Genomic DNA, 16,862 nt, shown 5'->3' on the forward strand with positions numbered 1-16,862 from the left:
CCAATGGAACTGCTGCATGCAATGGAACCACATGGTGGGGTGGGGCGCGCAGTGACAGCTGAAGGCGGAAGCGCCGGCGATGGAGGACCAGACCCTGTTTCAGGTGCTTCACACCGGGGTGGTGGCGGCCGCCTATGGCGGGGCCGGGGCTCAGGAGACGAGGTGAAGCCAGGAGGGCCTCCCTGTGTCCTCTCTGCCTTCTGTCCTTCCTTTCAGACTGTGCATCTCCCGTTCCCCTCCCCCCTTCCCTCTCCTCCTCCCTCTTCCACTTCACTATTTCCTCCTCCTCCCCTCCCCCTCCCTCTATTTCCTTTCCCCTCTCCTCGACCTTCCTCTCCTCGACCTTCCTCTCCTCCCCCTTCCTCTCCTCCCCCTTTCCATCCCCTCCCTCCCTCCGTCTTCTCCCTGCCCCCTTCTCCTCCCCCTTCCCTCTCTCCCTTCTCCCTTCTCTTTCCCCCACTTTCCCTTCCCCTCCCCCCACCTGCCCTTAGAGATACATAAACACTCCCTGCCCTCGTGGAGTTTACATTTTGTTGGGAGACAGCAGGCCCCTAGAGGTGGCAGCTGGTGGCACCACAGAGAGGCTGGCCCAGAGTCAGGAGGAGCCGAGTTCAAATAGCCCTCAGATGTTTCCTGTCTGGGTGACCCTGGGCAAGTCACTTCACCCTGTTTGCCTCAGTTTCCTCATCTGTAAAATGAGCTGGAGAAGGAAATGGCAAACCACTCCAGTATCTCTGCCAAGAAAACCCCAGATGGGGTCACAGAGAATTGAACAGGACCAAAGGCACATAGGGCACAGTGTGTCTGTGTGTGTGTACACAGTTACCCTTCCACTCTGCTGCTTTCCCCATCCTGGTTTCAGTATATCGAGGGTCAGCATAGGAAATTAAATTGGAATTTTGGGGAGTCTTGTGAAAGCCACAGACAACACAGGCAAAGGGCAGCAGACAATCGAAAAAGTTTAGAAATTCAGAAATGCACAAGATATATGGTGCGAAGGGAGAGCCAAAACATTTTTTCAGATTTTTCCTAGATGGTGGGGCACCATGCCTCTAACCCCCATGATGTGGAGGGGATGATGTGTGTGTGTGACTGACTGTGTGATTTAATAGCTCAGGGACTTGTTATTGTGGGGAGGCTCCCACCAGGCAGGCCAGCAGCAGTTCTGGTTCTGGCACTTGGCCATAGTCTCAGAGAGTCACTTGGAGCACTGAGGAGCTCAGTCTTGCCCAGGGTCACCCAGCCAGTTTGGGTCCCAGCTGTGAACTTGCTCTGAGGCCCAGCTCTATCTCCCCCAAGCCAGGCTGCCTCTCATATAAAACAGGAATTCAAAGTAATTTGGGGGGGTCAGGGGTAGGTACTCACACACAGCTGGGGTGATCAGGGTTACTCTCTCACAGATAAACATAAACAGGGTATTTACAAAATAAAGGTACATTGATTTGAAAGAGAGGGGCATTAACTGCCGGGCAATAAGAGAAAAAGCCCTACAAGAAGGTGGCATTTGAGCTTAGGGACTTAGGTGTTCCAAGAGGCAGAAGTAAGTGAGGAGTGACTTCCGGGCAGGACTGTCTGGTGCATGTCAGCCAGCTGGCATAAGCTGAAACGCAGAGCAAGGAAGGGGGGCAGGGAAGAAGCAGGGAGGCAGCTTGTGAATGGGAGTCTGTTCCATCCTGGGCCTTTGGTGGCAGGGAAGGAGGGGGCTGGGGGGGGGGTTAGGGAGGGAGTCCCACTGACGCTTCTCCAACAGAATCGTGTCCTGGTCAGTCTCGTGCTTGGAGCCTCCATTTGAAGGCTGTGTGGAGGACAAGGGACACAGAGAAGAGACTGGATACAGAGAGACCACTTAGGAGTCTAGGCAGGGGCGATAAGGAGCTGGACCACTTTGGTTGGAGCTGGGGAGACATACTGGGGTGGAACTCAAGGCTTGGTCATAGATGGGAGTGAGGAGAGATTGGGAAGCCAAGATTGACTCCCAGGTTGTGAATGTGGCAAAGATGGTGCCCTTGGCAGAAAGGAGGAAGTTAGGAGCCCCGAGATTGGCCCAGACCCGGGGAGGAGGGAGGGACCAGGAAAGAGATCACAGTGACCTTGACGTAAGCAGTTCGTTTACGTGAAGGAATTGGCAGCCAGACTGCAAGGAATTGAGAGTATCTAGAACCTTCTCCACCAGTGACCAGGTGTCCATTCTGTCTATGCTCATATATGTAAGCCTGTGTTATCTCCCCTGGTCAGACCGGGAACTTCCTGAGGGCAGGTCCCCACCCCCAACACCAGTGCCTGGTAGTAGGCCCTTACTGAATGCTTGTGGGTGAGGCTTCATATATATAAGATGGTAAGGTTTGGCTGAAGAAGGGAAGACAGACCATTGGATGATGGGGGCTTCAGGGGCCAGTGGGTCTGAGTGAAGGGGTTTAAGGATGGGGTGATGGTGATGGTTTGTAGGCAGCAGGGAAGGAGGCAGGAGAGGTTGAGAATGGGGAGTGGGGAGTGGTTGATAGGCCTGCAGGAGCAGGTGGATGGGGATGGGGGCCAGAGCAGGCATGGAGCAAAGGTTGGCGGGCAAACCAAAGGTGGGATGGAGCTTGGGAGGGGTGCCTGGATGGCCTCAGCCTTTCCAGGGAGGTGTGAGGAGTGGGGTAGACAGGCTGAACCAGGTGAGCTGGAAGGCTCCTGGCAGCCAGCTCTGGCTCTTCCTCGCTCCTCTTATGGAGGCTCCTTCAAAGATTGGAGGAGTCCATTCTCTGCGTGTGCCCACGGTTTGACAGTGCACGCACTCACACATGCACACACGTGCCCCTAAGAGATGCTGCCTGATGGATGCTCAGCCTTCCCTCCACCCCTTCTGCTTCCATTATGACCTTGCCATTCTTCCTTCTCTCCTGGCCCACCCCTCCCCACTTGCCCTGCGCTGTCCTCATTTCCTGTCCCTGAGGCCTTTCTCCCACTGTCCCTCCATTCCTTGCCCCTTCCCCCCATGGGCATTCACTGCTAAGGGGGAGCTGGACATAGGCACAGATGATCCAGGCCCAGGAGGCGACTGGGCTGGGGGTCACTACAGGGCCTCTTGCCCCCTCACCTCCTCTCACACCCCCCTTCCCCCACTGCTCGGTGCCCTCCAGGCCTCTTCCACCTCTGTCTTTGTTAAGGCCCTTCTGGCCCCCCTGAACAGCCCTGTCCACCTCTTGTCCAATCTCGGGCCCTCCCACAGTACACCCAGCTCTGGAGTGTCACTGACTTTTCAGAGAGTCTTAGCCCCTCAGTTAACTACCTAACATCCAGACTTGGCCCATCTTCTCTGGTTCCTGCACATCCCTTGTCTCATGACTGACTGTAGCAGTCTTTGGGGATTGGATTGGGTCCCTGGGCAGGGGTTCATGGTTGGAAGGAAATGCCTTTGAGGGAGTCCAAGCCCAGCTGAGGAAGGGCCAGGAGCCCATCTCTCCCGCTCTGGCTCCCTGGAACAGAGAACGAGGCCGGGGGTCATGGGCCAGGCCCTGTCCTGGGAGGGGAGAGTCTTGGTGCCTTCTTGGGTACCTCCCTGGCCTCTCTGGCAGTTTGAGGGGGAAAGTAAAGGTGTCTTAGGGCTTGTCCACCTCCAGAGTTAGGATTCCAGCCCTGGGAGCAAACTTTTCCATTCCTAATCCAAAATTACTCATCTGTAATTTCTCCTTTCGCAGGGGGTGAGGGGGTGGGGGGGGCGCTGGGGGAGAAGGGGAGGTGCCCAGAATTGATGGCCCTGTCTGAGCCCCCTTCTCCCCACCCCTCCTCTCCTAGGGACAGAGGACAGGCTTGACAGTCCTCGAGGGTATGGGCTTCCATGTGGGCCAAGGCCTGGCTGAGAGGTGAGAGCCAGGGCACCATCCTCCAGAGGGCTTAGGGGCTAGGAGGGTTCTCTGTCCCATGTGCTCAGACCCTTCTGCAGGGGCAAGCCCCCAGTTGGTCACTGCCCCCCTAGGGTACTAGGAGCCAAAATGGGTGGTGGTATTAGGTCTCCTTTCCCTTGCCCCCAATCCAGAGCCTTCCTAGACCTTGGGTTACATCCTGCACCCTCTCTCCCTGGCCCCCTGGGGCTGGGCCTGGAGCCCTGCCTTCACACTCCAGTCAGAAGATTGTATTTCTCCCAGACTGCCCCGAGGGGCCCTGGTCTTCAGAGAGGAGCTGGACACCATCAAGTTCCTATGCAGGGACCTGTGGGGGGCTGTGTTCCGGAAGCAGACGGACAACCTCAGGACCAACCACCAGGTAGGTGATGGTGGAGCCCCCAGGAGTCAGAAGTAGGCCCGACTTCACTCACTTCCCCTTGTCCTTGGACTCATTATACTATCCTGGAAAAGACCCTGAGCTTGAAGTCATAAGTCTTGGCTTCAAATGGAGACTGCCATTCTGAGATGGCACCGTGGGGAGAGCGCTGAGCCAGGAGGCAGGAGGACCTGAGTTCAAATGCAGCCTCCAACACTTTGGGCAAGGTGCTTAATCACTGCCTCAGCTTCCTTATCTGTAAAATGGGACTAGTCATAGCTTCTTCCTCCCAGGGTGGTTGTGAGGATAAATGAGATATTTTTAAAGGGCTTAACATAGCGCCTGGCACACGGTAGAGCCTTAATAAATACTTATGTCTTCCTTTTCCTTCCTTCCTTCTTTCTCGGTTTCTCATTTGTGAAATTGGGACATTAATCCCCCCTCTCCTGCAGCCTCACTGGCTGGTTTGCTATGTGCCAAAAGGAGACCATGTATTTAGTCCTCCCCTGACCTTCCCCCAGCACATGCCCAGCCACAGCTCCAGGACCAGAGGAGGGCCCCCTGAGCTCCCTAGGGGACAGTCAGGGCCCCAGGATCCAGCTGGGTGAGAACAAGGCATGTGCCAGAGCCGGCTCCCAGGATTTCAGTGGAGCCATTGTTAATTTTCCACACGAGTGTCCACACCCTGGAAATCCGAAAATGCTCCAAATCAGGCCTGGTTTCCTGTTTTGCTGATTGCCTGGATTTAAGAAGGGGACAGAGAAAATGGGAAATGTGCAGTCTAAACCCCAGAGTGAGTGGTGTGGTTGGTTTTCCTCAGACACATAGCAGCACCCGCCCACTGGGTAAACCATTAGGACCCAATGGAAGACTGATTCCATCAGCTCCAGGAACGTGGGCCACATAGTGGCTGATGCCCAGAGCCCTGAGGCTTCTAGCCACCTGGTCAGTCTGGATTGGCAGCCACGCAGCAGATGGCAACCTGCCACCGGACAAAGAGGCCAACGGGCTGCAGGGAGGGGGCCCGAGGCCACGTCCTGCCAATCTTTGGGCTGAATCCTGGAGACCCTAGGGGAGGAGGGATGGAAGCCAGAACCCCAGAAATAACAGGGTTCCTGTCATTGGTCTAAGGTCACACAAGACCTGAGGAGCAGGAGCAGGACTTTGGTCTGACTTACCTTAGCCCAAGAGCTGATGTTCCCCTGCCCTGACCCCAGGGGAGGTGCTTAAGGTCACCCCCCTTGAAGCCTGGTTGAAAAAAACTGAGACTTTATTGTTTAGTGTGAGTATGTGTCTGTCTGTGTATGTCTTTGTGTGTGTGTGTGTATGTGTGTGTGCACACTCGTGAGCACAGTGGGGGCAGTGACAATCTGACTCTCTTCTCCGAGGGCCTGTGGGGGAGGTGGTAGCAGCAGCAGATTTCACAGTCTGGAAGGTCAGGAAACAGGAACTCTCCCGGTGACCCAGGGTGGCCCCCCTCCCAGGAGGAGTTGGGGCGCCTGCCTCACCAGTTGGCGCCTTATTCAGGCCATGGGAGAACAGATTTAGAGTCAGGCCTACACCAGACCAGGCGGCCTCTGAGGTCACTCTCAGTGCCAAGGTTTTGTGAGTCCGGTCATTGTATAGTGGTGGAGACTGAGGCCGGTGAGCCCATGGGCAGTGAGTGGTCCATTCAGTCCCAGGCTTTGTCTTCAGGGGAGCCTCAGGCCTGCCTCAGAGGCCCAGCCTCAATGGCATTTCCCCTCCTCTAGGGCACCTACATCCTGCAAGATAACAACTTTCCCTTCCTGACACAGATGGCCTGGGGCCAGCAGTATCTGGAGGAAGCACCCAAGGTACTGGGTAGGCAGGGGAGGGGGTCCTGGTAATGAAAGGTCTGGCTGATCTCCCCATCACCTCCCTTCTGTGCCCCATCAGCTCCCTCTGTTCTGGGCCTGATGGGAGGCCCTGGGCTCTGAGAGACTTGAGCAGTGTGCAGTGGGTGTCTCCCCCTAGGCCCTGCGTGCAAGTGCACACGAGCACACACACACACACACACACACACACACACACACACACACACCTCTGCTCTCCCCAGCTCTGGGTCCAAGGACTAGCCCCCTTTCTTGTGGACTTCCAGGAGGCAGTTGATATAGCCATGTCTTTCCCCTCCAGTTTCTTGCCTTCACGTGTGGTCTTCTCCGGGGCACCCTCAGCGCCCTGGGCATCGAGAGCTCCGTCACACCAGCGTGGCTTCCCTGCCTGCCTGTGAGTCTCCAGGGATGGGGGCCAGCTGGGGTAAAAAGGCAGAGTCAGCCTGTGACCAGAGTGGGTTGACTCAGGGCTTCTGAGCCCACCCAAAGCTCAGGCCATGTGGCTTCCTTCCCTCCTTCCGGGTCCCAAGCTCAGGTGTGGGGCAGTACAGGCCTGTCCTTTGGCCCTATCCCCTCCCTGGAAGGGAGGCAGGGCTCCAGGGATGAGCCTGACTTTTCTGATGTAGATCTTTGGCCCATGTTAGCCTCCAAGGTTGTGGCCAAGGCCACCTGGCCTCTGGATCCCCCAGTGGGAGGCCATTTGGTGGGAGGGAGGAGAAGCCAGAGTCCAGCTCCCTCCTCCTTTGGAGATGAGGAAACCACCACTCAGAGAGGTTTGGTCCTTGGCCCAAAGTTGCCCCATAGCAAATAGACCCCAGGCCTCTGGGCCGTGTCCAGCATGCCACACTGGCCCTGCTGCTGGTCACCTGGGCATTCGGCCCCCCATCCCACACACAGCATGTGCTCCCCCTCCTTACCAGCTGCATTCTTTGTTCTAGGTAAGTTCCAGGTGGTGATTCAGAAGGCTTGAAAGGCCACAGGCCCAAGTACCAGCCTTTCCCCATCTACTGAGGCAGGTTCTCAATCCCAGCCCAGGCTCCAGAGAGCTGGCAGACACTGCTTTCTGAGATCCTCCTTTCTTCCTAATGGAAGCTTACAGAGTGCTTTACATAGATTCGAAGCATCCCAGGGATTAGGTGAAGCAATACCCTTACCCCATCATACAGATGAGAAGACTGAAGCTCCGGGAGGGAACAGACTGCCAGGAGATGCTGAAGCTGGAACAATGAGTTTCTCTTCTTGGGGGCCTGAGCTTGGAGGAGGCCCCACTCTGGACCAGGAGGCCAGGTGCTCTCTGCCTCCTAGAGTGGCCCAGTCTCTTTATGGACAGCTCTGATTTTGGGGAGGGCTGCAGATCTCCAGAACAGAGCCCCTGCTTCTTGTGCCCCCAGGGAGCAAGGGGGAAAAATCTGGGGCCCCTCCCTCATGACAGCCCTTCCAGAGCCCTGACCTCCCAGCACACTCTTTCCTCCAAGCTTGTTTTCCCCAGGCCTTTCACCCCATTGTGCCTTCCCAAGGTCTGCAGTCCTCTAACCATCCTAGTCTCCACTTTCTGGACAGGCCCCTGAGATGGGGGCCCAGAACTAATCCTGTGTTCCCAGAGTGGTGGGAGCCCAGGAGGTCACCCAGCCAGGTTGGGAATCTGAGGGACTGTTTGGGGCTGTGAATGTTTGGTGGAACCACAGGATTCTAAGGCTAGTGGTCCTAGAGTCCTGGGTCCTTAGAAGTCAGGGAGCCTGGGTGACAGCCAGTGTTGGGAGCTGTAAGGACCATGGGCTCAGGGGGATCGTTCAGTCCCAGAGTCTGAGGGGACCTCCCCAGAGGCTCAGAGCCATGCTGAAGTTCTGGGATCACTGTCTCCTCTCTCTAATAAAGCCTGGTCCTGGCCCCCTGAGCCTCAGTCACTCTTCTTTCTCCTTAGACTCCACAGAGCCAAGAGGGAGGCAGAGCTGGGGAAGACTCCTGTGGGTGTGAGCAGTGTCCTTATCTGCCTCATACATAGGCACAAGGCAAGGCCCACCCCAGAGACAACACAATGCATCCACACCCACAGACACAATAGAGGACACAGGTGTGCACCCAGAGTAATCAGGGCACCCAGAGTAATCAGGGCCACCCAGTTCCACTAAGTGAGCTGCTGGCCTGTTGTTTCTGCCCACCCAGTCTGGCCATCTGTTCAGTCTGAACCCACAAGAAGGGAGAGCCCCCTAGGCCTTCTTTGGGGTAGGCATCTTCCTAGCTAGAAGAGGCTTCCAGAGGTCTTTGATTCTTATGACACCCTTGAGAGGTAAACAGTGGAGGCTGTACCCCCATTTAGAGAGGAAATCGGCTTAGGGGAATTGTTTGCAGAAGGTCGCAGCCAGTGGGTCTGGGGCCTGGGTGGGAACTTGGGTCTCCCGATTCCCCCATCCTGGGTCGGGTTGTAGCATGCCAAGCTGGTTCAGAGAGATTCAGCCCAACCCAAGTTCAGAGCTGTCCAGACTTTGATCTTCTGCCCCCAAGTGCCCAGCATGCTGCCTCTGTGGAGGCCGTCTAGCCTGGCCTGGTCATCTCCTTTGGAGATGAGGAAACCAAAGCCCAGAGAAGTTCAGTCATTTGCCCAGTTATGATTGTGGCTGGAGTTCATGGACTCCATCATTAATGGAATTTAGAGCAGAAAGGGGCCAAGCCCTTTATTTAGAAATGAGGAAACTGGCTGAGGGCTAGAAAAGGAACATGGCCATGGTCACATGATTGGGGTGATCTCAGGGTCACTCTATGGGCAGGGGAGGGCTTGCAGGACAGCAGGCCTCTGACCTTGAGAAGGATGGATGCTCCTCCTGTACAGGGGTTTTGCTCTTTGGACCAGCAGAGGTGAGGCTTGTTTTCTGAGGCAGAGCCTGCTCAGAGGGGCCCCGTGGCAAGGTGGGAGGAGGGGAAGGTGGCCCAGAGGCCTTTGGGGGGCCTGGCTGTGTTCTCAGGACAGCACTGTCACATCTAGGTAGTAGAGGTATACATGACCCCACCATGCATTACAGGTAGTCAGGGAGGTGAGACACCAGACCAGCTCAGTCCCTGAAAGGTGAGGAGGAATTTTTAAAAATTAGTCATGGGAGGTAATGGCATTTAGATGGTGGATCTCAGAGTCAGGAAGGCCTCAGTTCAAGTCCCACCTTTGAGAACATGGGGATTGTGAGACCCTGGACTAGTCACTTACTCTCTCCTCCATGCCTTGGGTAACTTAGGAAAAGTTACTGAACTTCAGTGGCCTCCCTTGGAGGTGTTTTCAACACCGAGACCTCATGTCTGGTCCAGACCTAGGTCCTAATTCCACTGCCCTTCCCAGTCACACAACAAACTTAGGAACCATTTGCTCTATGCCAAGCATGAGGAAATAGGAAACAGTACGGAAATAGGGAATAGGAATATAAGAGCATAATCTAGTGAAGGGAACAGAAGACACAAGAGGAGGGCCTGGGGAAAGGGCCCTCAGTGCCCCTGATGGGGGCTTCCAGGGGAGGATCGAGGAGGAGCCCTCACATGGGCAGAGGGGACTGAGATGGGAGCTCCACAGCCCCACCAATTGTGCAGGATGAGGTTCTGAGGGCCACGATGGGGGCCTCCAAGGAGAAGCTAAGGGCTGTTCTCCCTGTTTTGCCACAGGTTCAGGTGGAGTCCCCTCTTGGACAGGGATCTGGTGTGTGACCCCCAGATGAGTTACTCCTTATCTAAAGTAAGGACGTTAGATGGTTTCTGAGGTCCCTTCCAGCTTGGAAGCAGGGATCCCCCAATGGACTGTGGTCACATAGCCAGAGTCACAGGTGGGCTCTGCCTGGCCACCCTCAGCTCAGCTCACCTTACTCTTCTGTCACCTGCTATGACTAGGCTTCTTGTGCTAGGAAGTGAGGTGGAGAACCTTGGAGGCAGCTCAGTGAGGACTCCCTCTGAGGAATGCTGGCCCTGCTGATAAGATAGCCCAGAATGGTACTGCTTATCAAGGCTTTCTGGGGAGGAACAAAGGATGTGGGAGTGAGGGGAAGAGTGAATCAGGGAAGTCTTCCTGAAGGAGGTAACTCTTAAAGCCAGGTGGAAGTAGAGATGTTGGGAAATCCTATGAAGGTGGGTGGTGAGGGCAGACTGAATTCAAAGAACCGTGAGTCAGCTAGTTTGACTTCTCCCAGGCCTTATTGAGGGGGGCCAAGGAGAGAAGATTGGAAATAGAAGAAAGTTTCATTGTGGGGACTCCTAAATACCAGGGTAGGGATTAGGGCTTTCATCTTGTTAATCATGCTAAGTCACGAATGAATGAACAAGCATTTATTAAATGCTTACTGTGTGCACAGCATTGCCATTGGAGCTCCTGGGCAGGAAGGGTTGGTGGGATCAGGCTGAGGACACTGGCCAAGCCCCACTCAGGGTTCACCTGTCTGGCCTTCGAAGCACTGGGCTAATGCAACATGTTTCACATATTCCTTAGAAATGGTTTCCTTCCATTTTCCCCACTCTAGCTCACCTAGGAAGGTGAGATGGAATCCCTGCTCCCTCCCCTGTGTTTCCTATCTGACCAGCAGCTCTCCAGAACATGTCCATCACCCAGTTCAGCTGAAGTGTGTTTGGGGAGCAGGGAGACTGGTCAGAGGCCCAGTCTGCTGGGAGCTCACAGCAGGTGGGGCAGACTTGGGGCAGGACAGCAGACCAAGCCTGGCCCCTTCCCTCTACATCTGAGGGAGGCAGAAGGGGTGTAGTTCCAGGACAGGGGGAAGAAGAGACAGACTGGAGTGCACATAGGTAAAGGTATAGAAGAGAGGGGTGGATAGCATGCCATCAAGGGTGAGCTGGAGGAGCCACATGGGTGAACATAGTGCAGAAGGGAAACAGGAGCCATACTTTCAAGTGTTGGAAGGGCCAGTGTTAAAAGAGGAACTGAGGAGGAACAACCGGTTTCAGAAAATCTGATTTCTGCTTGATGTAAGTGGGCAGGAGGGTTTCTAGCAATTAGAGCTGCCCAAAGGGGAATGGAGGGCTTAAGAGAAAGAAGCTGGGGGATGGGGGCCAGCTGTAGCTAGAACTGGATAGCTCCAGCCTCCTTGCTTTGGTAGGGGGCAGAGAGCCCTGGCCCTGGAATGGCTCCCACCTAGAAAGCCCTGCAGTCCTGCCATTCTGGCATGCCCAGATACTCAAATGGGCTTGGAGCTGAAATGACCCAAAGTTATCCTTGAACTGACATGTGATGGTGCTGGGCTGGAACCTGGGACCAGCCCCATCCAGTGGTTGGCAATCTGCTGTGGGTCCGTTCTCCCCTGGCCTTCAGTCTCCCCCCTCTGTGCAGTGAGATTAGACTAGATGGTTGCTAAGGATCCCTCTGGATCTCTGCCTCGATCCTTTCTCTTCCTCTCATCTCTTCTCCATCTTTGTGCCTTTTTGGGTCCCCATCACCCAGTCCTGGGTCCTTCATTCCACAGCTCATAGGTCTCCTGAAGGAATGAACCAAGGAGGCTGGTCAGGGGGTGAGTGGGTGGGTGTGCCCAGTACTACTTGGCTTGGGGCAGGGGTGGCAAAGGGAACATCCCTGTAGTTGGTGAGGGTGGAGGTGGAGGTGGGAAGACCGGTTGGGTTGGGTTTTTTAGGGGTTCTCTGGGCCTAGCCCCTCAGTCTAGTGGGGCCCAGGATGCAGCTAGCACCAGGAGGGAACTGAGGCCTCTACTGAAGCTGCCTCCCCACCAGGTATGAGACTGGGGTATGGGATGGGGGGAGGGGAAGGGGGCAGAAAGGAAGGAGAGGGGACCTTACCCACCTGTTCCCTTAGCAGTCCCCGAACTTCACTTGTTCCTCCCAACTTACCCAGTTCACCCAAGATCTCACCTCTCTCCCAACCTAACTGACCCCCTCAGCTATTATCTACTCTTCAAACCTATTTAGTCCCATTACTTACTTCTAAGAACTTTAGCCAGCCCTAAATATACTTAGCTCCCCAAGCTGCAACCTCAGACCTTATTCATTCTTCCCATCACTTAGCTGGCAAACCTCTCCTCTAACGTCACTCATCCTCAACAGATATAGAACATCTCCCTCAGCTCTGAGAAAGTTGGAAGGGGTTGTGACTGGGGGGGGTGGGGTGGACAAGGACTTTGTTTTTCTCCGGTCAGTATTTTCCTTAATCTGCAGACAACAGGCTCAGTGGGGAAATGTCAAAGGGTCAGCTGCAGAGTGAATAGAACTCAGATCCTTGATTCCAAATTGATATCCTTAGGGGCACATCTCCCTATTACCCTTTTCAAGCCCCTCAGAATCTTTAGAGGGGGAGCACATCCTGCCTTGCTCAATTCCAAGTCTTGGGCCTTCTCTACCCTCTCTTATTCTCAGCAGGAGGTGGTTGACCAGACAAGACACTCAACTTTCCCATGGCCAAGCCCTATGCTGCTGTGGGCACCGTTGGGACAATGCCCTCCATGGGCCAAACTCGATTCCGGCTGGATCGCTTTGTTGACCCTGAGAGCTATCAGGGGAAAGGTAGAGGGTGTCTTCCTCTGGGCCCGTGATCCTTGATCCTTCCTAGTCTGAGGGGGTAGATGGACTAGTTGGCCTGAACTCTGAGGCAGGGGTGAAGGGGAAATGAGGGGGATTAGCTTGGGGGGTGGGGTGAGCAGCATCATTAGCTTTGGAAACCTTCCTAAAAGGGAGGGATGGAAGCAAGGGGCACCAGAATTATCTTAACTAGGGCATTTGTTTATCAAGCTGCAGTGTGAAATGCTGAGGGGTGAGGGGTGTGGGTAAAGAGTCTTCCAGATGGGGAAGGGAAGCAGCAACCAGTCAATGATGACCATGCTGGTATACCACCTTCTGGGGGAGCAGAGAGGAATGAGGAGGGCAAACAGCAGGAGGAAATGGGAAAAGAAAGGCAGATGTGAAGCAAAAGAAGAGGGAGGGTGAAGGGGCTCTGGGTGGCCCATCGGTTGCACCTCCATCCCCTCTGCTGGAGTGAGGGAGTGAGGTGGCAGCCACCCCTCTTCATCACCCTCACCTTTCTTTCGGACCTTCTTTGTGGGGGCTACATCGCAGATGCCCTGATGCTACCAGGGCGCCATCCCATGCCACCCTGTTTCCATCAGTCTGTCTTCCCTTCCCTTCCATGATCCCTCCTTCCAGAACGAAGGAGAGGGCCAGGGAATGGGGAAGGATGCCCTGCTAGGTTGGCTTTGAGGGCCAGGCAGCCCTCCAGAAGGAAGGCCTAGGAGAGAGGACCACTCACCTCTTCTCAAGCAGCACCATCCTCTCCTGTTGTTTCTCCACTTGGCCCTTCCCTCAGTCTTCTAAACAGAAATCAGCTTGGGAGAGAAAAGGCTCCCAAGGCCACTCTCCCTCCTCCCATGACCTGTCATGGCTGGAAAAGACCTCAGACCATCTATCTCAGCCTCCTCATTTTGCAGAGAGGTGTTTGGGGGCCTGAGCCCTAAAAGTGAGGAAATACAGTCACAGTGGGTCAGGACTTGATTTCCTTCCCACCGTGAGCATCTTTTTGCCTCATCTGTCTCTAAGGGGCTTGGGTACCCCGTGCCCCATGTCTCTCTGTCCTTGGCTCCCACCCGGTCATCGCGCTCATCTTCCTTCTTTCTAGGATTCCATCACCAGCGACGTCAGGATGTATCAACTTTTCGGCCTCCAATCATGGCCTCTGCCCACCATTCCCACAGGTCATGGCCAGGGAATCCCCGGGCCTGGCCAGCTTCCTTCCAGGCCCCCAGGAATGGAGGCTATTGGCTTAGGCAGTCGGGTGCTGCCCCCCTGCCCCTGCGGCACCGGCACCATCACTGTCTGCGTGAAGACTGTGCCCGGGGCCACCCCGTGGGCAAAGGCCACAGGACAGCACGAGGCTGCCCACCATCTGGAACTACTTCCCCTCCTGCTGTCAACTCGAATCCAGACTTGCCCCCAGCCCCGATGGCTGACACCATCCCCGAAGTCAGGGTGCCCAGCCCTGTCCGGCCCTTTCCAGCTCTTGGAGCCTGTAGTGCCAGCTCCTTCTCTGGTGGTAGATCCTCATCCTTCAGACACTTCTCCTGGGCTCCTGGCTCTATTTGTACCTCTCTCCCTCCACTCCCACATTCTGGGAACCTCTCACTGGTCTTTTTGGGCAGGGGAATGTTCCCTCCCTCTACCCGTCGTCTTTCGGGGCCATTAGCTCTCTCAAGGGCTGTTTATCTTTCTAGGTCTTCTCCAGGGTTCTGTGTGCTAGCTCTGGTCCCTGAAGCCATCGGTTCCTTCTGGGCGCTAGCTCTTTCCTTTTGGAGTCTTTCCCCACGCCCCTTAGCCTAGGCTATAGGTCACTTCCTTCAATGCAGCTGCTGGGTCTGCGCTCAGAACCTGTGAGTTATTCTTCCCCACCCACCCCCACCTTGCGATGCTTTATCTGACCATTCAACCCTGCTTCTCTTCATAGCCTCCAGTCTGGTAGGAGGGGAGGGACACAGAAGGGAGGTCTCTTCTATAAGGTCCCATTCCCTATTTGCTCCATCAGGTGGTGCCAGGAGCCTCTGGGGTCCCGTTGGCTGGAAACCAAGAGTAAAGCCGAGACATTTGACAGGGGTTCTGGTGGCTGAGGTTAGGAGTATGAGTGTTGGGGTGAGGGTCAAGCGCAGTTAGATTCAAGGACTTGAAGGATAAGAACCAAGTTGGAAGCAGGGCTCTGGTTACCATCTTTCCTAGCTGTCCATTCTCTCCTCCCATCCAGGCTCTTAGTGGGATGGCCTCTCTGCTCGTCCCAATGCTACTATGCCCTCACGAAGTATCCTCTCACACTGCCAGAAGGGGTCATGAGTAGATCTGGCTTTTCTTGTTCTTCCTATTGCCCAAGGGGCACAAGTTTGAAGTCCAGCATTCAAGGTCCTCCATGACCTGGCATTACTCCCCATTTCATGCTTCCCTCCCCCCTCTCCTGGCTCCAGTAGAAATGAATAGCGCTCTGTCCATGAAAGTCTTACAGCTACCTCCACATCTCTGCTTATGCTGTCCCTCCTGGAGTGAGTTCCTAGTCATTCTTTAAAACCCAGCTTAAACACTACTTTCTTCAGGAAGCATTCCCACATTTCCTGTTGGCAATGACCTTCCCCAGCAGATTGTAAACATCCCTTTGTTTGCATGTTCCAAACCTACTGATCATATAACGCTGTGTTATAGTTATATGCTGATGCTTGGCCCTCCTTCTAGTCCTTCAGCTCCAGTAGAGGGAGGGTCCCAGACAAGGTCTTGTCAGTCTATACTTGCACTCAAGGTTATGCTCAAGTTCAAGGTGAAGCAAGCTTGGTGTGTCTTCCAACTCGGATCATGTGATAACGGCCCAAGTAAAGAGACAAATTTAGGGGAGGAGTTAGCTTTAGGGTTTGCATTATGGACACAGTTGGAATATAACTTCCAGTACAGGGAGGGAAAGTTTAGCGTTAGGAATGGGATTGGAATTTGGGGTAACAAGGTATCTCAAGCATAGGGAGTTGAATAGTAACTATGTGTTGGTCTTAGCACGAAGGTGACCAGAGTTGGGGGCTCTGTGGGGAGCACAGGCTTCACAGCTCAATGGTTCCTCCTCCTTCACTGCATCTAGGCAATGGGGGATGGGGGCCCGGGTGTTTGGCACTCTTGGACGTTTTCCTATACATGGTTGCTTCTGGGGGAAGGTGGTGGCTTTCTTGGTCTGGTCAGTGGGAGGCAGGTGTGTGCGAGGGAGGCTGGGGAGGCGGGAGAACCTCAGCCCTTGCCTCACAGCCCGACATCTAACTTGCAGACATAGTGACAGAGGATGATGTCTACTGCAGCTGTCTGTCGAAGACGCTGTGCCACGTGCCCACACCTGTGACAGTGGGCTTCTACGCCCCCTTTGGCTGCCGACTGCACATGATGCTGGACAAAATCACAGGTAGCCCGGTGGCAGCCAGGGACTGCCCCTACACACCCTGCCATGGTCCAGTTCTCAAACGCAAACCCTCAGTTCCCTTTGCGGCCACACCGTGACCCCAGTTCCTAGTCATCTCTAACTCTCACCCCTGTTCCCCAAACACTGAGCCTGCCCAGTAAATGTTAACCCTTAGGCCTCAACTCATCTTCACTGTGGCCCAGGCCTAATCCAGTAATAACCCCCTGCTTCCTCTGCATGACGTCTTGGCTTTGATCTTCAAGCTTAACTCAGACCTCAAGGCAAGTTAGTCTGAGCCAGCTCTAATCCTGGCACTTCTAGTACCAGTTCTGACCTTCACTCGGGCCCACTGTTAACCCACTACCCAACACTGATTCAGCCCAAAACCCCCCACCCCCACCATTCCTCTCAAATCTAACCTCAGAGACTAGACAGATTCACTTCAATCTGGTCCTCACCCTGACCACCTGGCCCCAACAACAAGCCAAGGTCAAAATCTAAACCTCAACATCCCCAAAACAAACACCAGTCAACGCTGGCTCAATTCTTAACACCCAGGTTGGCCCAGCTCCCAACTCTGATCCTTAGCCCCTATTCCTGATCCACCCTAATCCTGACCCAGCCCTAACCCAATTCTAAACCCTAATCTTGAGCTCCAACCATTCATTCAACAAACACTTATTGAGCACCTGTGACTGAATCTCTGTGCTCAGGCACTTGGGAACAGATGAGAATGTCCTGGCTGGCTCCTAAAAGTCCAGGCAGCTCCTGGGGAATTGGCCTGGCCTGAGGTAGGTTGCCCCAGAACCTAGGCCTTCGCCCCATGCCTCCTGATCTTAGGCAGTGAGGAGGTGGTGGCTGCTTCTTTATGGGTGGGGCCTGAG

The 16,862-nt window shown here is 54.8% G+C and overlaps 1 protein-coding gene across 1 annotated transcript; it reads left to right on the forward strand.

Annotated features, from left to right (window-relative positions):
• Positions 1-15: 15 nt before the first annotated feature.
• LOC118838417 (trafficking protein particle complex subunit 6A-like) lies at positions 16-7,989 on the forward strand. The gene is given in 7 exon segments (XM_036745714.1): positions 16-103; positions 3,778-3,845; positions 4,128-4,245; positions 5,994-6,077; positions 6,397-6,463; positions 6,466-6,489; positions 7,034-7,989. Coding segments are annotated over 7 exon segments (417 nt in total). The 5' UTR covers positions 16-79; the 3' UTR covers positions 7,066-7,989.
• The last annotated feature ends 8,873 nt before the right edge of the window (positions 7,990-16,862 follow it).

This window comes from Trichosurus vulpecula, chromosome 2, assembly GCF_011100635.1.
Source record: "Trichosurus vulpecula isolate mTriVul1 chromosome 2, mTriVul1.pri, whole genome shotgun sequence".
In the NCBI taxonomy this organism is placed as follows: domain Eukaryota; kingdom Metazoa; phylum Chordata; class Mammalia; order Diprotodontia; family Phalangeridae; genus Trichosurus; species Trichosurus vulpecula.